Here is a 22,108-nt window from a genome sequence, read left to right on the forward strand (position 1 = left end):
CTTTCTACAGGACTACGAAAGGGAATCAATCATATAGCAAGATCCCAAATCACTAACAAATCAACCGACTCTTGTCACTATTATCAACAACAAAGCACGTTAGTTTGTGGATTTACTTTGCTTTTGCTGTTATAACTGCCTCAACATAATTGATAAGCCTTTATGATGAGCCATCAGTTGATTTATCGCTCATTTTTCTCATGCAGACAAGCAAGTAACAAATGAACCATCCCCTCCATAGTGTACACATCAAATGCAGTGTGTCAGAAGTACCACTGTGGGGCACTATAGAGCTGAGAGAGAGAATACGCAGCCAGACATTGGAGGCGGTGAGCACAACATGGCTGAAATGACCCTCTTCTACTCTACACCTACCTTATCACCACCAGGCTGGCGCAGAGATTCACCAACCCTCTGTTTCCCAAAATGTGATTAATCGCTGCTGTGTTAGACCTACAGTATATTGTACAGAAGTACGCCTACGACCCGTTTTGGCTCCCAGGAAATCAGGGTTTTGGTGCGTACCTTGTCATAGTAAGGGCTGCGATCCATAGGAGACTCCTTGTGGAGCTGGTGTCGAGACCCGGGGTTCTTCCCCATCACTCCGTTGTAGTCTCCCATGCCGCCCACGTCCATGCGCTTGTCCTGCACCATCCCTCCTCCTGTCTTCATGGAGTCGTCAGGAGAGTCTCTCTACGACGGGGAAAAAACACATGAAGAGTTAACAAGGAGAACAGACAGGGAATAGACAGGGAAAAACACATCCCTGCGCATAAACAAAGTTGGATACAAGTGTGGTTTTATAACAGACAGACATTTCCTGGTGGGTCATGATCCCTCATTACACCCAATATGGCTGCCATAGAATTGTGAACATATTGCCATGGAAACAAGTGTTGTTTCTTATGTGGATAATGCATGAGACAAAGTTGGGATGTTCAACACAAATGCCACCGAACCGTTTGGCCAAATTATGCCTTTGCCATGGTAACAGATTAGGTTTCTGGACCTCGCCAACACTCATTTCCATGGCAACGTTATCAAAAGTTCCATAGATGCCACCAGCTATATGGCCATTTGAAGATGTTGATTTTAAAGGGGAATGAGAAAGAGAGAGAGGGGAGATCAAGCAGCAGAGACAGGACTTACGGGAAAGTTCATGTTGTTGAACTGGTTGATAAAGGGTTTCATCCAGGGTTCGTCCTGCTTGTTGACTGGTTTGTTCATCTGAAACACAGCAGACAAAAAGAATCCATTGGAGACAAGTCAAGCATTAGCAAGGTTTCTGCTGCCTGTTAAACTTCTAGGTGGCCCTTTTAACCCATGCTCTGGAATGAAACTCTTCAAGTATATGAGGCTGCCGATGGGTTCTGTGGTATCGAGTGAGAGCTAAGGCGAGCGCACCTTGTTGGAGCCTTTATGCTTGTAGTTCCAGGTGTTCTGCTCGTGGGACCGGTTGTCCTGCTGGCTGTTGCTCCACATGCCGATCTCCACCTCCTCCTCCTGGTCCCAGCTGGAGCCCATGGACGCCTCCTCGCCGCACCACGTCTCCATGGGCTTGGGGCCTGCAGAACAGCGGTCAAGGAGGGAGGGAGAGGGAAATTCTGAGTACAAGCTGGTGATTTTTATGTGGTCTGTGTATCCTTTATGGTTCATTTAATGTAAGCAATGTGATGTGATGTGTGTGCCTACCTGTGTGTGTGGACTTATGCTGGCTTCCCCATCCGGATCCAGACTCCCTGCTGTCCCGGCTGCTGGGCTCGTCCCAGCCGGAGTTGCTGTCCTTGGGCTTGCCCCAGGCGGACGTCCCGTTGTCCACGCTCACTGGAGGACCAGCGGAAGGCTCGCCCCACGACGAGGTCTCCTTCTGCTGGGTGTAGGGCTCACCCCAACCTGGAGGGAGAGAGGGGGATGGGGAAGGGAGTAGAGAGGAGAGGCAGAAGCAATTTGAGTAACCCATCACAGTGAGGAAATTACCGTTTTTAAAGCTTGTCTCGGAACCTACACTTTAATATTAATAACTAGGATGCTACAAGCTACAAATTTGAATTGTTTTTCCTCTGTGCTGGAGTCAGAGAACAGAGCTGCAGGAGAGACCCCTGCTCACATCCGTGGGGAACCCTGCATCAACTTGTTTATGTAAGTGTTGTTTACTTTAACTCTTGTGGGTGTGTGCGTGTACGCTTTCAAATGTGTGCATGTGTGTGTATGTGCTGTTCAGAGGGCTCCTCTTACAGCTGACCACCCAGTCCTGCCACTTTCTCCCCCCACAGGAGGCGGTGGGGGGGATGCCAGGGATACCTCCCCTTATAAATAGGATAGATCATGGGGCAGCCTCGGGCTCCAGTGTCCCTCATGTGACTGGGCACACACACACACACACACACACGTAGACGCACATACAAACACATAGGAAGTCATACACAGTTTGACGGGCAGACACACAGAAGAACATGCATGTACACAAGCTGACACACACACATGCACACGCACACTTAGGCAGATGCACGCGTTTGTTTGTGCGCGTGCCCCCATGTTTGACACACACTCTCAGCCGCACACACACACCAACTGGTGTTCTGTAACCCTAGCCTGCGTCTCTCTCTCTCCTCTTTGGTTCCCTGTCTACGCAGCGGCATCAACTGACCTGGGACTAAAGGAGTGATGAAACACAATGAGTGAGTGTGTGTGTGTGTTTTCCCAACAGGAAAAGACATAGTCTAGCAAATAGACACTTATTTCCCAAACGGGAAAAAGCATGCTTTCAAAACGCTTTTTAACTCTTGCATAGTATTTTCTTTGTTCATTTTGTTCATGACCTGGACATTAACAATATCGAGCTAGCTAGTTATCTACTTCAATGCAATAGTTTTTAACCACCTGAATCTGTCCAGATTTGGTAATGTAATGTAATCACTAGCTACTACAATAAATTCAATTTTATAGGTAGAAGTGACATTGGATGATGAGTGGTAAACTACATTCGTTGGAGAAACTCATGTATGGGTTATGTATAACACATACATAGCATACATATACTTGCACTTTCCTTTCCTCATGTTTTTTTTCCTCTTTTTATTTTATTTTTTAATCACTGACCTCAAGGAGCATGGACTTGGAACACGTACCAACTGACATTTAATGTCCATTTAACAATGGACTCATGAACTGTGGTCTCAATAAAAAAACAACCTGGTTATCTATTTCATTACAATAGATAACTGGCTAGTCAGCCTCATCATTGCAATTGTGAGTGAGCTAGTTGTCCACTTTGCTGCTCTAGTTAGCTGGGTAGTCGGCTACTAGGGTTGGGCGATATGTCAAAATTTTCCTACCGGCCACCGTCAGCCCAACAACCGGCGATTGCCGATATATTCGCCGGGTGTCAGAGCGGCTGAGATTGTCACTACAATGAGAATAGCTGGTCCACCTTAAAGACGAGATGAAATGAAAAATGCCTTTTTAACCCTTTTAGATCACATCCCCGGTCATACTGTGCACCTATTTAACAATAGATGCCAAAAAAATACCAAAAATCAATTTCATTGTATTCTTATATCAAAATTCAATCATGTTTTCTTCCTGTAAAACAAAATATGCCGTGTGCTTACGTAAGCATGCCCATAACTAATTTCAACCAATAATATCATGACATCCACCCATCAATCAATCTTCAACTTTTAGCGCACAGAGCTAAGAGGCTAAGATTCATTAGTTAGCTAGCTAGCAACAGCATGGTACTTCGGTGTGTCTTCGGGTGTTATGACACACCCACTTTTCAACGTTCAAATCAAATTCCTCCCAACGTTATGTCCCGCCTGTCTTTCCTGTTTCACTCGGAAATGCGTCACGATACGGAAGTTAGATACTAGTCGAGATGAAACGGCATTTCGAGAGTATCTAACTTCCGTACCATGCTGTTGCTAGCTAGCTAACTAATGAATCTTAGCCTCTTAGCTCTGTGCGCTAAAAGTTGAAGATTGATTGATGGGTGGATGTCATGATATTATTGGCTGAAATTAGTTACGAGCATGCTTACGTAAGCACACGGCATATTTTGTTTTACAGGAAGAAAACATGATTGAATTTTGATATAAGAATACAATGAAATTGATTTTTGGTATTTTTTTTGGCGTATATTGTTAAATAGGTGCACAGTATGACCGGGGATGTGATCTAAAAGGGTTAAAAAGGCATTTTTCATTTCATCTCGTCTTTAAGTGAGCTTGGTCAGGTTAGCCATTGTCGCTAACTTCGGGGCTAACCCCCTTCACTTTAATCAAAAACTAAACTAAATTGTACACACTGTCGCTGCCCGATCTGAGTCAACCGTAGATGTGAGTCGCGCACATCTCACAGCGACAGTCAACTTCTAGTATGTAACGTTAGCTAACTAGAGAAAATGTCCATAGCCGTGATGCTAATTTTCGCTATGTTCAACTCCATTGACTTATGCTAAAAACGTTAGCGATCTAAAAGTCCGCTAGCTGCAACGCTAATTAGTGACAAATCCCATTTGATTATGCTAAAGTGTTAGCGACTTAAAAACTGGATCTGAAATGGGTTTGTCGCTGCCCAATCTGAGTTGAACATAGCGAAAATTAGATTGTGATATTAGATTAGTGATTTTAAATACGGGGATAACGGCGCCCAACTCCAACAGCCAGTTCCTATTCGCACACGCTTTGAATTGCGCTTTACAGGTTAATTATTTACCATTAAGTTAGACCATTAAATTAGCAAAATAAAATGACAAAAATCGCCCAAAAAAATCAACCGGCGATGGACTCAGCCAATCGCCGATAGCCGATATATTCGTCCTATCGCCCAACCCTATGGGCTACCTTGAATAACCCCAACGCTCCCTCCCTCTCCCCGTCTCGACAGAATAGTCTCTTTACTCCTTTTGCTCTCCCCCTGGAACCATTTCTATTACTGACTAAATCGCCAGCTCTCCTCCTCTCCTCTCTACCACTCATGGCTCCCCCCCCCCCCCCCCCCCCCCCCGTTCTTGCTTTCCCTGTCGTCTCTCTGTCTCTCTAACTCTGCTTTTCAGTCTAAACAAAGGCCTGTGTTTCTGCATAACCTCACAGCAGAACTGGCGGGTGAGAGGGAGAGAGAGAGCAAGAGCGAGAAAAAAAAAGCGAATGAGAGAAAAATCGATGCTCTTAGCATTCCAAAGGGATGACTCAACTTGCCTTACAAAAAGCCCTCAACACAGACAACACCGCGGGGAGATGGAAGAGAATGGCGGTGCGTGTGTGTGTTTTTGTGTGTGTATATCTCCGTGTCTCTCCATGCTTCTGTGCAAGTTGTATCTGCCTTTGTACATTTGCGTGTGTACATGCACGTCTGCATCAATGTCCGTTGAAGACCGTATTTTAGCCGCCCTATTTTAGGTGCGCGGGACTTGCACCTTTTTACCCATTCTTAAGACTTAACCTACAGAATGCACCAGAAGGCTTGCACATACATGCTCAGAATATTCCAGATACTAGCTCATATCCTGGTAAAGGTCATATTTGCAGTTAACGGTTTGCATTTTCATATGCAGCTTGCTAATGTACACACAAATAAACTGAATATTTTGCAGTAGGCTAATGCAACCCAGAGTCACTACAAATGCAGTCAAAAATGTAGGAGTATCTGTTCGATTCAGGAATTGACTGAAACATTGTCATTCATAACAGCATGGTGATGAAAGTGCGCCTGCAGGCTGAAAACCACAGCGACATGGAATTAATGATAGAATCTGTTGTAATGATGCCAACCAAATCTGACCTGCGTGGGCCTGAAATATAATAGGAGCAAGTGTGAGTCAGCTGCATTAGAATCATCTTTGCCGTGTTTTATGTGCGCACGTGTTAGTGTTGTGCGTGCACGTGTAAGCAACGCGGGTGCACGTGCTAGTGTTGCATGTGCACGTGCAAATTATTTCTATGTATTTGTGTTTTTATATTCAAAGCTGTGTGAAAGAGTTTGTGTGTGAGTGCTAGATTTTTTGCATGTTTGACTAGGTATTTATTTAACCTTTATTTATCCAAGTTAGTTTGGATCAAGGATCTCTTTGACGAGGGAGATCTAGCCAAAACAGTAGCAGTGCATGTATGGTGTGTGGTGGTGGCGTGTTGTGTATTTATGCGTGTTTGTGAAATCATTTTTATTTGTTTAACCGTTATTAACCAGGTTAGTCCCAGTGGGATCAAGGATCTCTTTAACAAGGGAAACCTGGCCAAGGCAGCAACAAAGCATAAAGTGTTAGAGTGTGTGTGTGTACGCATGTTCCAACTCACCAGAATTACAGCTCTTGTCCTGGGCCGGAGGCTGCATGGGCTGAGGAGGATGCATCGAGCCCTGCGATTGGTGGGACTGGTGCTGAGGGGGTGGGCCCATGGCCATGGCCTCCTGGTCTGATTGGCCAGTCTTGTTCCACATGTTGACAGATCCACCACTGTATTTACCTAGGAGAAGATTTGAATTTTGAGTCAAGCTTTACAGGAGGGAACAAATTAAATGACTTTATGAAAAGTGCTTGATACAGAGTGTTATGAAGTGATTGATTTGTTTGGTTTGCCCAAGAAAGAAGTTTTCTCAATTTGCATTTGGATAAGCAGTTAGAAATGTGTCATGGTGATATCATGGTGAGTCATACATAGGATCACTCTATGAATGCTAATCAATAATCATTCTATTCCCACGTGTCAGAAAGTCTCGATATACAATTATATATGGTTAATTGTGCAGCCCTTGTAGGACCCCATATTAATAGATTTATTTACAGTTAGCTAGGCGTTTACCAGGGTCCCCCCATGCCGCTGTCCCATCATCAATCTCCATCCTCCGACGGATGGACTCTGGAGAAGGCTCCTCCCACCCAGTCGCCGCCTCCTCCTCCTTCTGACTGCCTGCTGGCATGGGACCTCCCAACCAACCTGATGGAAGAGGAAAAGAGGGGGGCAATATTTGCCAAAACTATGCTTAGTGGCAAGAATTCAATTTGTTGCCTGATTGTATCTCTTATTGGACATTCTAACAGGAAGTGCTTATAACTAGAAGGACTAATAATCCTAATGATCACCTGTGGGCTTGCTGGGGCCTTGGTTGCCTCTGGACATGTTGGATTCAGGACCCTTCCCCCACTCGTTGGAGGGGTTACAGGGCTTAGGAGCCGGCTCACCCCAGTTCTGGCTTCCGTGATTGGGCTTCATAGGCTCCCCCCAGCCCTGGCTGTTATTCTGGGGTTTGGGTTTGGGGATGTGTTCGCCCCAGTTGGAGCCTGGGTTCGGGGTGCTCTGGTCTGGCGTATTGGACCCCCCGCTCCCGACCCAGGTGTTACTGCTGCTGGTGTTGGTTCGGCTCGGCTCGCTCCAACATCCAGAGCCGGACCGGTCGCTGTCGCTGTCCCAGCTCGCCGACCCTGCACCTTTCTGGGGCTCACCCCAGTGGTTGTTGGCCCCTCCTCTGGGGCCGTCTCCACCGCTGCCCCAGCCATCACCTCCGCCTCCACCATTGCCCCCCCACCCCTGCTGCTGCTTGGGCTGCTTGGGAGCGTTAGTCCAGGTGTTAGACCTAAGGAAAAACAAATGAAGGTTTGATTAGGAATGTACAAAGCGGGCAGCAGAAAATAACGGCCACAAAAAGCAGGGATATCTAAAAAATCTACTTTGGAAATGCATGGGATATATGGCTAAAAAGAAATACTGAAAAAAACCCTGAAAACTCACACTCTTTATACTCATGCAGACCTATTCATTGAAAACCAGGTTTTTGCAATAATGCCCAGACAGGTTATAAGTTATACAATAAGTTCTAGATATATCACCTGTCATCTTTGCTGATGTTGTTACTCCAGGTGTTGCTGTTATTGCTGCTCCCCTTGTAGCTGGATCCATCATCCCAGCCTCCCTGCCCTCCTCCTCCATTCCCTGGGCCTTTGCTGTCCCCCCACCCAGAGGTTTGCCTCTGCTCTCCCCAGCCAGAGCCTCCCGTGTCTGGGCCTGAGCCCACCGGCCCGTCCCCCCAACCTGGGAACAAGAGGGAGATCAGTTATGGTCCTGTGTTCTGCAGTAATTAATATTTTTGTGTATTTTTACATTTTTTGCTTGTAACACTAAAATACAGATACACACACACACACACAGACAGAGCCTCATATACATCATGCCCCTACCTCCAGAGCTGGAGGTCTGGGAGGGGGCTGCCGGTGGTGCTGTGCCCCAGCCAGAACCTCCATTGCTGGGCTTCCTCTCGTCTCCTCTAGGGCCCTGGTGGTGGTTGGTGGCAGGTGAACTGACGTCCCAGGCGGTATTTTGTCGTACGGGCGTCTGTCCCCATCCGGTGTTGCACAGAACCCTGGGGTCCACTTCGGCCCGGGTCAGAGGAGATACCGTTGATGCAACATGGGGAATTCTTCGGCGGTTTCCCCCTCTCTGCTGGCTGCCGTCCCTGTCCGAGCCGGAGCGGCCTCCGGAGCTCTCTCCACTTCCCTCACTTCCTCCAGAGCGACCCCAGCCTCCGGTCACACTCCCCGGGCCCTGGCTTCCACCTCCTCCAACACCACCTCCCATCCCCAGGGCATCATCCTCCAGGCTCTTCCAGCCATTGTTGGAGGAGCTTCCTTTACGACTTGCAGCGTCTCCATGGTTGTTACCGGGAGGCATAGCGCCCCATTCCCCATTGGACATCTTGTTGTTGGATGTGGAAGAGGATGATGAGGAAGAGGAGGAAGAGGAGGCGCTGCTCCCCCAGGGGCGAGGTATCCCTGCTGGAGGGCCCATTATGTTTGGGTTCCCATTTCCCGGTGTTTGGCCTGCAGAGCCTGGGATTTGATTTGGGCTGGCACCCCAGGACAAGCTGCTCTGAGCTGGGTTGGGGTTGTTGGCGAGCCCCTGGTCCCAGCGTGGGGCCCCAGTGTTATTGTGGTTATTATTACTCTTGTAAGCAGCAACAGAGGAGATTTGGGGGTTCCCGGCCTGCATTAAGGCAGGGTTTTGGGGGTTCACAGTGTCTGCATTAGAGGGGCCCTTGTCTCCGGGGTAGGTAGTGGCGCCCCAAGGCGTACCGAAGGCCCCAGGACCCCCCAGCTCTCCGTGAGGGTGCTGGGGGGCTGATGAGGGGTTTCCATTGGCCAGCGGACCCCCGTTCCCTCCTCCGATGGAGCCCCAGGAACCATCCCCGCTGAGCTGGGGCGAGGCGGTAGAGTTTGGTAGACTAGAGGTCATTGTGGCGTTAGTAGTAGTAGTAGTAGTATTCATCATCATAGTGTTATTTGGTCCATTGGATTCAGTGTTAAGGTTGGTAGGCTGCTGGCCACCATTACCACTGTTGCTGCTTCCTAACACCTTGCTGCTTGCTGTACCATTATTCACCTCGGTGTCTTCCATCATGCTGCTGTTGTCTGGAGCTGCTATGCCACCCCAGCCCAATAATGGGCCCTGGTGGGGAGCCATGCCAAGTTTGGAACTCATCCCCTGGACCTGTGGAGGCCGTTGGCCCTGGGACGCCGGGCTTGGGGTCGGATTCTGGGGCCAGGCACCGTGGTTGGCGTTTGGGTTCAAAGTGCTCGGGTTCAACCCTCCATTGATGCAGGGGGTGCTGCCACCGGTGGTGGTAATGTTGCTGCCTGGCTGGGTGCCCCATACACCACTGTTATTGACAAGCTTGTTGCTGTGGTTACCCATGTTATTGCTGCCACTACTGCCGGAACCAGCCACGGAGAAGTGGGAGGACCCGGCGATGTTATTATTTCCATTATTTGCGCCGCCGATGGTTCCCATCCCTCCGCCAATGATCTGCCGGCTGTTGCCGTTGCTGTCTCCATTCAGCGAAACGCCGACCATCATGGCGGAAGTCACAGAAGAAGAGGAGGAGGAGGAAGTCGTAGAAGACGCAGAGGAAGAAGCATTTGCTGACATCATCATCGCTGCCGTCACAGCAACAGCCGCGAGGTTTTTCTCCGAGCCGACCGAGGAGCTAGAGTCTGCGTCCATGCATTCTGACGCCAACTCAGGGTCTGATCCTGACCCACAGCCAGAGGAGGAAGAAGAGGAGGAGCAAGAGGAAGAAGAGGAGGAAGGGGGCCAGACGGATGAGTTAGTGGAGGAAGGGTTGTTGGGCTTGTCGGTGCTCCCGTCCACTAGGACTTTGCCCCAATTGCTGTTACTGTCGCTGCTGCAGGGAGAGCCAGACGACCAGGGGGAAGGCTCATACTGCGAGTCCAGGCCAGGATGCTCCAGACCTGGAGAGAGAGAGCAGGGAGACGGGGTGGACAGGGGTGGAGGATCATGTTATAAGTTTCTTATAAGTATAAGAGTTCTTAAATTGCCAAATTCTCAGCCAAACTTGGTAAATGCAATCCAGCATTCAGGACGAGTGCTGATTCAAAAAAAAGACTTACAAGATGTTGCTATGATGTAAAATGTCAAGAAATAAAATAACACTAAGGATGTGGTTCGATCCAAACTCCCTCCCTCCACGGTCCCTTTCATCTGTTTCTCCTCCCTTTCTTTCCCTCCCACCTTCAGCCGTCCAACTGTTGTGGGTGTGATCAGTGCCAGGCCCAGTCCTGGACACAGCTGCCACCATTTTGTCCCCACAGCGGGACCCAAAAAGCCTGCCAGAGCCATAAACTGGGCTTGAGGGAGGTGGAGGAGGAGGAGCAGCAGGAGAGGAGAGACGGAGGACATAAGGGGAGGTGGCAATTGAGCGTGGAGGGAGAGAGGGTGGAGCGTAGGGGAAGGGAGGGGAGGGGGTGGCAAAGGAGACGAGGTGTGTGGCAACTGGAGAGAGATTAAGAGAATAGAGGAGAAAGGAGCGATCGAGGAGTGAGAGGGCGTGAAGGGGGTAGAGGTGAAAGGAGAGGACCTGGAAATAGCCTGGGAAGAAATGGAGAGCGAAAGCAAAAAGATGGAGAGCATTGTGAGCGATGGTTGAAGGAATGGTTGAATGCTCATGGCTGAGGGAGCAAAATAGACCGGAATGAGGGATGGAGAAAATGGGAGTGTGGGATAGAGTGAGCAGAGAAAAAAGGCGAGAGGGGCTGGGCAGGTAAAAAAAAAAAAAGCCTGCTTTTCTATGCTGTGTCAAGCAGGTTTCTCCCAAAATAAACACCTCCATAGTTTCCTCTAGTTCCTCGGATTCTTTCCTTCATGACAATGTCCATCACTTCTTTCTTTTCGCATTTTCCTGCTTTGTCATCAGCCATCTATGCAGCCCCATCTTCTCTTGTGTTGACTCTCACCGTGTTGCAGAGACCAAAACTGTGACCTTTCAATTATGGAAGTCTCTCTAACCACTAGGCCACCGTGTCTCTCGCTCTTTCTCACTCACAGTATCTTTTGCTTTCAAAGCTTCTCTCTCACACAAACAAACACGCAGAAGATGGCTGCCAGCTCTCTGTGGCGCCTGTCCTGTTCGCTTGCCAAGTCTCCTCTCGCACTCTTTCACACCCACTTTCTCGCTCACTCGTTCATGTTCTCTCTCTCTCTCTGTGTCACGCCGACACGCTGTGAACAAAACACATCTCCGCATCTACCTAGTCGGAGGATCACTGAGCAGAGAGTCAAGGGGCTGAGGGGAGAGACTGAGAGAAAGAGACAGACACACAGGGGAACAGAGAAGAGAGAGAAGAATGTGTAGTCACCTGTTTGATTAGGGGAGTGGCTGACGGAGTCCCGAATGGGAGCCATGCCTGGAAACAGAGAGAGGAAAGACTGTCAGACTGAGAGAGAGTTAGATAGAGATCGAGAGAAAGAGAGAGGAGGAAGCTTGACCCAAAAGGAAGAAGGCAAAGACAGGCAGATCATTCCATAAGCATCAAGCAAACGGAAAAGGAAGCAAGGAAGATATAAACAAAGGGGTTCGAGGTGAGCAGGGATTGTGTGGGGAAGAGTATTAGTGGACAGAACCAGCTGGCTGTTGGTTCTATGCTAGCAGTTGCACGATTGGTAATGTAAGTAACTGTGGGTGAGTTGTTACATATGTATGCAGTTTTTAGTGATTTTTATTTGTTTTCCATAACTGAATTTTATCATACTTTTGAATGAATGTAATCCACTGATTGCTTGCATGTCTTTTGTATGTTTCCGTTTACCTGTGAGTGCGGAGCGTGGCTGCGGCTCCTGGCCGGGCGTGAGGGCGCCCCCTGGCTGACTGGAGGACAGCTGACCTCTGGTTCCCAGGGCGACGGGGGAAGGTCAAAGGTCACGACTCAGAGGGGCACAGCCTCAGGGGTCAGAGGTGAAGGGGCGGGGCTTGTCAGAGCGGGCGGCAGGCTGAGTGGGCCCCCTTGGCATTGCTGAGGACGTGCTGAAGAGTGTGTGTGTGTATGTGTGTGTCCGTGGGTGTGTGTGTGCGAGGTGTGTGCGTGTGTGCGTGTAGGGGAGGGGGGGGACGTGGTTTAGATTTAGGACTCTGCCTGGACTTGATATGCTCTGGCACTGCAGAGAAAGACAGAAAAAGAGAGAGAAGAGGAGAGAAAAAGTAAGCTCGGTTAGCTAAAACATCTTGCACGTCCATTATCAATAACTTCAAAGAGGTTTGTCAGCATGTGAACCACACAAACACAACAGTCATCAAAGGCATAATACTTTGCAACAAGATGGAGTGACCTTTTAAAAGCAATTATAAATAAAAAGGCCAAGACAAGTGGGGATCAAAGTGTCGTTTCTCTTCCGTTCTCTCAGCTTTTCAAACAGGGTCACTGTGTCAGGCTGGGAGTGATGTGGGGTGTGAACCAACCACTAATGGTAATTCTATTCCACTGAGTGTGAGTGTGTGTGTGTGTGTGTGTGTGTGTGTGTGTGTGTGTGTGTGTGTGTGTGTGTGTATGTACAAAACAGAGAGTCAAAGGTGTGCAGATCCAGAAATCTTTGCTTCCTGCTCTCGTTTTTATCTTCCTTTCCCGTTTTCTTCCCTGCCTCATCTCCTCCTTCCCTTTAATCATCTGCTCCTTATGCTAACGAAGGGAATTGTCCTTCCTCTCTCTTCCTTTACGCCACTCGCTTTTTCTTTACGACCTCCCCTTTCCTTCGGTTCCCTTCCCTCTCTCCCTCCCTCCACTTCACTCCTGTTGAAGGAGACAGATTAGTTCCCGTTTCTTTATCGCCTTTTCTGCCCGCCGCCCCCCTCCCCTCCCCCTCCCCTGCTTGTGGTACACTAGAGCATGAATTAGAATAGTTAGCTAGACTGTCACAGAGACCAATATTACTCCTTCCTTCTCCTTGTGATACACAAGTGTGTGAGAGAGCGAGGGAGAGGGAGATTGACATCCCTCCCCGTCTCTCCTTCTTGAGGTGGACGAGTGTGTATGGGTTAGACTAGATTAGGGTTATACAACAGGCTTTCAGCTGGCAACACTGCCCTGGGATACCATGGCAAGCACAACCTCTTAATGGGGAGGGGGAGGGGAGAGAGGTAGAAAAAGAGAGGTGCAGAGGTAGAGGGAGAGACAGAGCCAGAGGGAAAGAAAGGGAGAGGAAAAAGCCAGAATGAAAGGGAGAGAGGAGAAAGGGACTGATAAAGAGAGAGAGGGGAGAGGGAGACAGACAGACATTCTTCAGTGAAAGTAACCGAGTGTGTTTGACAGCGAGAAGTTTGTGTGTGTGTGTGTGTGTGTGTGTGTGTGTGTGTGTGTGTGTGTGTCTCCTGACCTTTCTCGGTGCAGGTTAGCTAGCGTGCTAGCACTCTCTGCCTGCTGCAGCAGTACACAGGTCTATTTATAAACCTTCAGTTCAAATAGCAACCTCTCTGTTCACTAGCCACCCTGATAAGAGAACAAACAAACCTGTGTGTGCACAAGGAGCAAGTGTGCAGTTGCATGCATCCGCTCTGCACGTGTGTTTTACATGCTTTGTAACATGTATGTGTTACATGTGTGTTGTCGTAGATTTATCAGTGCTGGCTTGGCTGCCTAACGTAGTAAAAATAACCTTACTTCCTACAAAACCATAAAATGTAATACATCTTATTTCACAGAGGGCAAATATTTGTGGTGGCTACTAAGGTATGACAATTGTATTATCCTATGCAAACTTGCAATCAATGCTTAAGCCCTCAGTTTGCCAGCCAACAACTTTACATAGTGACCAAAGATAGACGACATTTTAACTGAGGGCAAACTCCACCACCGCTAGCCAAAAGCTACACTAACTAAACAACGCTTCTGCAGAAAACCGGGCTTACAGCCAGCCTCTGAGTCCACATGTAAAGCCTGCTTGTACCTACTTAGCCAAACTCTGGAACCAATCAAAAACAGACTATACAATGATGTCATCACAACGAGAAAATTCAGTGCTCAAAAGACCGGCACCGGGCCCAGAATTAAGTTATAGGACCGGCATTATTCAGAGGAAAGAAAAGAGAAAAAAAAATCAAAAATAGAACAGAAAGGAAGAACACCGCCTGTGAAATGGACGGGTTCCCTCCACCAGCCACTGCGTCCGAGGGTGCTGGGTCCATTCCAGCGAACTGAGCTGTTTACTTCCATGAAACTTGACTCAACCTTCCATAATGGAAAGACCTTTGTCAACCTGAAAGCATCTGACTCAAGATAGCTACACAGAGAAAAATAAGTCCCTTATAAGGTATAAAGTAGAGTGCAAAACAAGCTAACGTAGAAAGATTAATTAACACTTTACTATATAATAATGCATTATAAGGCATCATAGGGAATTGTAAGCACATTGCAAGTTTTTGGGGCAACTGTATAATGACATGATATTGAATTGAATGTAATTTTCTAATGTTTGAGGATTGCAGTTAAGTTTATCTATGCTTCTAATGGGCTTTTAATCTGCTTGTAACACATCACAATGCACTTAAAGTAAAGTGATGATACTGATAATTATAATCTACAGCATAAAATATGCTCATACAGAGACTGTGTCACAGGTGTGCTGAGACAGAAACCTTTACTTCCCTCTCCTTTTGCTCTTCCTTTCCTGTTCCCTTCTCTCCCTCCTCCACTCCTGCTGAAGGGGATACAAGAGTTCCTGTTTCCTTCTCTCCTACCCTCCTTCAGTAGACCGTGAAACTGTGTGTGTGTGTGTGACCGTGTTCATCATCACTGCTCAGCACACACAGTACAGTCTGTTCCTCTCTCCCTCTCCTTCCATCTGAGAATGGCTTTCATGAGGGCCCCTGGAGCTGGCTGCAGCCTGACTACTGCTATCATCTTACAGACAGGAGGGAGGGGGGGGTGAGAGGGAATATAGGGACATGGGAGGGAGAGGGAGAGGAGAGAGAGAGAGAGAGAGAGAGAGAGAGAGAGAGAGAGAGAGAGAGAGAGAGAGAGAGAGAGAGAGAGAGAGAGAGAGAGAGAGAGAGAGAGAGAGTGAAAGTGAATGCAAGCATAGAAAAAGGTAGTTGAGAGAAATAGCAAGGTAAGGAGGAGGGAGAATGAGGGGAAGACCGAGAGAGAGATATGGGACGGGAAAAGGGAGGAAGAAAGAGGTAGAGAGTAAAAGCGCCTGTCTAGCCTGTCACCCAGGTTGATGTGAGAGGAATGCAGCTGCAGCTTCGAACATGTATAAAAGGAGAGAGGTCATCTTCCTCAAGTCAGCAGCACAGGAATCCAGCACACTGTGTACTCCTTTCAGCATACGCAGCAAGGAAGCAAAGAAACTAACAGTATAAAAGAAACCAACTGGCAAAACGTGCTAAGAAACCAACTAGCAAGGGAACCAACTGGCTAAAAGTGCTAAGAAAATCACAAGCTTAACATGCAAAAATATAAAAAACATAACAAAAAAATAATAATCGCTAAACACTGTAGGAAACAAGCTGGTTAAACATCCTCAGAAAGCAACCCACTAACTAAAAGTGCTTAGAAACCAACTAGCTAAACGCACTAAGGAAACAAATTGGCTGCAAAAACCACAAGCTAAACATGCTTACAAAGCAAATGGCATAACAAACAAAGAAACAAACTGGTCATAAACCCACTGGCAAAATGTAAAAAAATTAACTAGCTAAGTGCTTAGAAACCAATTAGCTAAACATGCTAAAAAACAACTGGCTAAATGTGCTAACTAATCAACTGTTAAACATGCTATAAAAAAAGCTAGCTAAAATGGCACAGAAACCAACAGGTTAAATGTGCTAAAAACAAAACTGGCTACAAGTGCTAAAAATCCATATTTATCAGTCAAGTGAATGCTTGTGTTTTGAACTACCAGCTACTAATGGGCCCAGAACAATACTTTTAAGTAATATATCTAAATACAGTGTGGTTAAATACTTCTGCACATCTATGAAATCAAACCTACGACATAGGTAAAGGAACAACAGTATGAAGCAAAGTGTTTTGGCCCACTTTTCTACATCCTGGTTATATAAACTAACCTGAGAGTAGGAGGAGAACAGGGGTGGATCTAAACTAAGATACATCTGTATGGACATGACAGGCTGTTTGTGTGTGTGTTTGTGGAGGAAACGGCCTGTGTTGGGTTACATTAAATTTAGGTACATCAGTATGGACGTTTGAGGCTGTTGGTGAGTCTGAGTGTTGAGGGAATTGCATAACTGTCTATACTGCTGTAGTGTAGGTGGGCTGATATCAGTGAGGAGCATGAAACCTATAATCAAAACAGTTATCCTTATACATAGCCTCTTTGTGCTAACGTCTAGGGAGTGAAATCGTGACATTCACCCATTCCTCGTTTTGCTGGGGACCTCCTAAATCCCCTTTGAGGTCCCTGGACCCCATTTTGGGAACCACTGGCACCACTTTCCCACCATGTTTACGATACAAAACGTAGTATGTTCTAGTTCACAGGTGGAAGTATAAAGCTTTTCAACAAAACCAGTTTTCCTCTCAATCAGATTATACTTATTAGTCCGGTCAGTGTTTGACTTGATGTCCCAATCACTCTGAAGGCAATGATCTAAGGATCCTTTTTTTAGCTAGTAGCACAAGGCAGATGCTTATGGAAGTGCTGGTCATGGGTCCTGCTGTTGCTATGCGACAACTGAAAACCCATCTGAAGTGTGGTGCTCTTTTGCCAAAAGTTTAAATACTTTTAACATCAGTTGCACAGCGATAAAAACAAGTTATGCTCTCAGCGCTGTCGGGAACATGCAACAGTTCTTTCCGTTGAAAACAATGAATAACAGAGAACATGAAAGCTGCACTTTACAGCGAGGTTCCTGCTGAACACGCAGCCAAATGTGTAAGTGCAAGTGTAAGTGCTGTACACAAAGTATCCATCGGTCAATGAGTGGCCTATGTTAACCTGCACAACGCCTTTATCTGATTATCTTATTCGGAGTAATGTCATAATCAGAGTAACTATAACCCGGTTAACACACCTAGACTTCTGCTCAATCTATCGATTTATTATGGTGTGTTTTTTTTTTTTTTACTTATACATGGTTACACACATACAAACACTGTGGGAATAATTCCATCTAACGCATTTACATCAATGTGCTTTGACAGGTAAGTGCAGGCTATGTTACATGTAAATGGAAAATATATCGCTGACCATTTATTTATCCAAACTTGATGGGTGTGTCATTTCATTATGAATCTTACTAGAACATAGGCTTTTTGCTTAACCTTTGCAATCACCAAAAACCCAGTTTCATTTAGCTACTAACCACACTGGCAAAGCGTTGTGGGCGTAGTTCGTTTCTACAGCAACTAACACAGAGATCACTTCCTGAAATCTCCTGTGTCCCTTCTAGACATCACCCTGAACTAAACAGTAAGGAATAGTTGTTAGGGAAAGCCTTGTTGTCGTGGCAACATTCCTAAACACTCTGAATTCCTTTGGGCCTGTCCAAGCATGATGACATCAGCAAAAGGAACACATGATGATTACACACAAGCTACACCCCCGATCAATAGGGAAGCCTCGGGAAACTGCGAGTGAGCACACACAGTCCTCATTTCCCTGGCTGAACATTCCCTCCTTTGAGAGAATTTAACATGAGGGACTGCAGACCCTGAGGAAGTGTGTGAGGTGCCAACTCAAAGCATGGAGAATGAAGCCTGCGTGTTTGATTACAGTGCAATTTAGAGGACTTCAGGTGTAGGGCTGTCAGTCTCCTCTAAAAATCTAAATTGAAATTAGTCAAATTAGACTGAAATTTGAATATTAATGATAAAATGAATTTATTATATTGACACGAAAACATGCCGCACAGATTTGTCTGGCCGTGTTTTTACTGTTTACTAGCCAACTAGGACTGCAACAACTAACGATTATTTTCATTATCGATTAATCTGACAATTATTTTTTCAATTAATTGATTAATCATTTAGTCCATAAAATGACAAAAAAAAAAGACAAATGCCCATCACAAACCCAAAGTGATGTCTTCAGATTGCTTACTTGACCAGCAGCCACAACACCCAAAGTATTCAGAGAAAAACAAGCAAATCTTAGCATTTGTGAAGCTGTAACCAGCAAATGTTTAGCATTTTTACTTGATAAATGACTAAAATGATTAATCGATTATCAAAATTATAATTTAATTTTCTGTCAATCGAACAATCATTGCAGCGCTATAGCCAACCCAATTACAATAGTATAGGACCTCCAAGTGATGGCTGGGTAGTTGCCAAAGTGGCTGACACAGGAGACAAAATTCCCAGCCACAGACAAAATGTACAGACATTTGACTGGTGGCCGATGGAAACTTTCCACCCTGGCGATAACAGACTGAAGGGGACCCCTGTGTGTGTGTGTGTGTGTGGCAGTAGATAAGCCCACTAGTCATATGGTCCCCAGGGTCACATCATGTTAGGGAGGAGCTTTAAGGGGCACTTACACACAACAAACTCATATTGAGGGCAAGGTGCCACAACAAGGGCTGCTTAAGCATTACTTATGACTCATTAGTGGGTTTTGTCCATCATCATCCAGCCATTTATCTTTTCATCCATCTGTCCACCCGCATGCAAGGTGGGACTACTTGCCACCAGGTATGCTCTGGTAAACTATGTCTAGTCTACCAGCCACTTTGGCAGGTAACCAGCCAGAGCTTAAATTTTCTATTTTCTTATGCAGATGTCAAATAAAGAATATGGCTTGAGAGTTTTGGATTCCATCAGCCGGCAGGCTGGCAGGCTGAAAAAAGTTTGTCTTTGGCCCTGCTGATTATCCATCTATTCATCTATATCTAGAATCCATCTAGCTAGCATTTATTTACATTTCTTCTTTATTAGATTGCACACAGTAAAGAGTGAGAGGGCTGATAAATGACACAGATCATCATGAGCTGGCCTCAAACCACTGAGTACAAAGGTAAGCGCCCTTGTCCCCTAAGCTACAGAGCACGCCGTCACTATGCTGTTTGAGCATAGCTTGAGAACGCCAGCTCTGGCACAGGTCCGAAGCTCAGTGCAATTCACGTACATGCACACACAACACATGAGCACAGACAGAGATAAAGACGCGTGCACGCGCGCACACACACACACACGCACACAGAGGAGGCCAGGCTATTGGGGCTTGCTGGAGGAGGAGCCAAGGTCAGAGAGATAAAGATAAAGAGACAGCCGTCCAAAACACCAGGAGCAGCAGCAGTAGACAGTAATAGTAGTAGTAGTAGTAAGCCCATAGAAATGAGAAAAGTGAGTTTCCAAACCTGGGCAAGGATGTGTTTAAGAGCACAAAAAAGCAAAACAAAATGGGAAACAGGAATCTCATTAAAAGCTGAATGGGAGTTTTGTGTCAAAAAAAGCTACAATGAAAAAAGAAATACTACAATGTCACATTCCTGCTGGATTCAAGGTCCAAAGGCAATCTGACTGGAGTGAGCAAAAGGGCCTCAGAGAACTGGAGGCAAATTAATCTGACGAATAGACAGCTAGAGCTAAGACACTGAGTATTTCAGTTACGATGATTACACTCTTGTTGTTGCACAAATGTGATCTGGGGGAAGGATTTCCCTAACAAAAAAATGGTTGTGCCAGTTCTCGATCTAGTACTGCAGAGACTAATAACCTCTGAACTACTTGTCTCTTTGTACTAGGACACATCCACTAAATCTAGTGGCCCTCAGCTACTGGGGCGAGAAAGAGCAAGCGAGTGAGACAGAGCGAGAGAGAGAGAGACAGCGAGAGAGCGAGAGTGAAAACAAAAGAGAGAAAGGGGAAAGTAAGTGAAAGAGAGAGAGAGAGAGAAAGAGAGAGAGAGAGAGAGAGAGAGAAAGAGAGACTCAAGGTCAGAGGCATAGAGGCTGTCAGACTTCCTGTCCACACTAGCCACGACAGTAGCTCCAACTGTAACAGAAGTAGGCTCGCACACGCAGGTCTCAATGGAAACTGTAGTGGAGATTCAAATGGAAAACATGTCTACGTCACACGGCAAAGTACACTGACGCTGTCGTTGCAGCAAAGCACACTGCACTGCAGAGGACTAACACACACACACACACAGAAAGCAGGGATACGATCCAGACCATGTGAGCGGAAAAAAAAAGATAAAAAGGAAAAACATGACATTTTTATCCTGCGCCAATGCCTATCAGGTATTGGCAGATCTGTCTCTGTATGCAAAGTTGCAGCATCGAGGGTTGTGGAACTATTTTAAGCCTCCAGTGATTCTGTTTTTACTTCCTGGAACACACGTCCATTGATATGCAATATTAATCATATCCCTGCTTACTGTGTGGAATTTTATTTGGTGCTTGGCAAAATCAGCTTATTGAGCGCTCTATGAGAAAGCACGATTGGGCCTTGCCGTTTCAATGGCACACAGCTCATTGTAGATAAATAGCTCTGCGTACGGCTAATGGGAGTTGGTGTCCAAAAAGCAGCAGTTGCTGATAAATCAGAACGACTCAGAAAGAGTCCTGACAAAGGGAGAGTAACTTTACAATAGCAAATCAATAAAACCAACTAGACCTCCCCACAAATCGACAAAGACAAACTGTGCGTGTTTGTCCGTGCATGTGTCCCAAGTGTCTATGTGGGTGAGAAAGAGTGTGTTTGTAGTGAAAAGCAGCAAACAGTTCACACCAAGCCCAGTAAACGCACAGCTACACAACTATAAGAGACAACTGATGATGTTACGGGCTGGGTGTAGACATTGTGTTGCAGACCGTGTCACTGTGAGTCATGTGTTCGCCACTCTGGCCCTGAACACACACACACACACACACACCCTCAACAATCCCACGGTTCCCAACAGACGCACAGAGGCCGTAACCTCTCCTCTCACCTTTTGTCCAGTCCTGTAGCTTCTTATCCTCCTTCCTCGTCACTCTCTCTGTCTCTCTCTCTCTTCCATCCACCGTTCTTCCCTCTGTGGGTGGGTTCCCTGTGGAGGAAAACAGGAGGGGTTTCTCAGGAGGGAGGTACCATAACTGTACTGTAAACATACATATACATACATATACATACAGTATTACTATTGCATGTTACTGAGAAATACGTGGCACAGAAACAATGTGTGTTTGGTAGGAAGAGATAAATTTGAGAAGCAGAGGTGAAATCGAATAGTTTGGAAATGCACATTTATTGGCGATTGTATACTTGCATTCCCATCAGAGTAATATTCCTGAAAGGTCATTTGGCTAGTGCACTTAAGATGGCTGCCATAACACTTGATAATTTTGTCATAGAAATAAGCACCAGCGCAGTGAAAGAGGTTCAGGAGGCTGCTGCCCTGCAACGACAAAGGCGTCATTCATTTCTAACTGTATGAGTCCCATCCACTGTCCAGACATGGAACAATGGTAATGTTCATGACAACAAATTTCAGAAGCCATTTTAGGTGTACGAGACAACTGTGACATACCGGTAGTTTCTATCTGTTCCCTTTCTATCGGTTCCAATTCTGTGGTGGCGTGTCTCGGTCCGACTAACCGCATTTTCAAAAGAGCGAGCGGTCTGGCTCTAGCTTTCATGTTAACCAAAATTTATTCTGAGAGTATTTGTTTAAGAGCAGTTTCGGCTCCCTGGTGAGTCACCTACTATTATGTTTTGAGTTTGTAAAAACAAAACGCAGGAATTTGATAGGAAAGAGCAAAAGAAGAAATAAACGGGATGAAAGGGTTTGTGGTGTGTTCGTTGGAAATGAATTTGATTTTATTTGCATTACCAATTTGTGCAGGTGAGACAAAAAATAATCAAGATGCTTATAACATCTGGCCTCAA

General features: G+C 46.3%; 1 protein-coding gene across 5 annotated transcripts in view; it reads right to left on the minus strand.

The window, feature by feature from the left end:
* LOC139921862 (trinucleotide repeat-containing gene 6A protein-like) overlaps positions 1-22,108 on the minus strand; it is a 43,725-nt gene that overhangs the window by 10,761 nt on the left and 10,856 nt on the right. For 3 of the 5 annotated variants that reach the window (XM_078284896.1, XM_078284893.1, XM_078284894.1), the window contains exons 3-14: positions 21,171-21,269; positions 12,092-12,437; positions 11,642-11,689; positions 8,171-10,237; positions 7,823-8,024; positions 7,079-7,569; positions 6,780-6,932; positions 6,294-6,461; positions 1,693-1,893; positions 1,405-1,565; positions 1,150-1,227; positions 526-693 (exon numbers count right to left, since the gene is read on the minus strand). In XM_078284896.1, coding sequence (XP_078141022.1) covers positions 526-693; positions 1,150-1,227; positions 1,405-1,565; positions 1,693-1,893; positions 6,294-6,461; positions 6,780-6,932; positions 7,079-7,569; positions 7,823-8,024; positions 8,171-10,237; positions 11,642-11,687 — 3,735 coding nt within the window. In that variant the 5' untranslated portion in view covers positions 11,688-11,689; positions 12,092-12,437; positions 21,171-21,269. The remainder of the gene's footprint in view (positions 1-525; positions 694-1,149; positions 1,228-1,404; positions 1,566-1,692; positions 1,894-6,293; positions 6,462-6,779; positions 6,933-7,078; positions 7,570-7,822; positions 8,025-8,170; positions 10,238-11,641; positions 11,690-12,091; positions 12,438-21,170; positions 21,270-22,108) is intronic. The other 2 variants (XM_078284897.1, XM_078284895.1) reach the window with 1 other exon arrangement.

The sequence above is a fragment of the Centroberyx gerrardi genome, chromosome 7 (genome assembly GCF_048128805.1).
Source record: "Centroberyx gerrardi isolate f3 chromosome 7, fCenGer3.hap1.cur.20231027, whole genome shotgun sequence".
NCBI lineage: Eukaryota > Metazoa > Chordata > Actinopteri > Beryciformes > Berycidae > Centroberyx > Centroberyx gerrardi.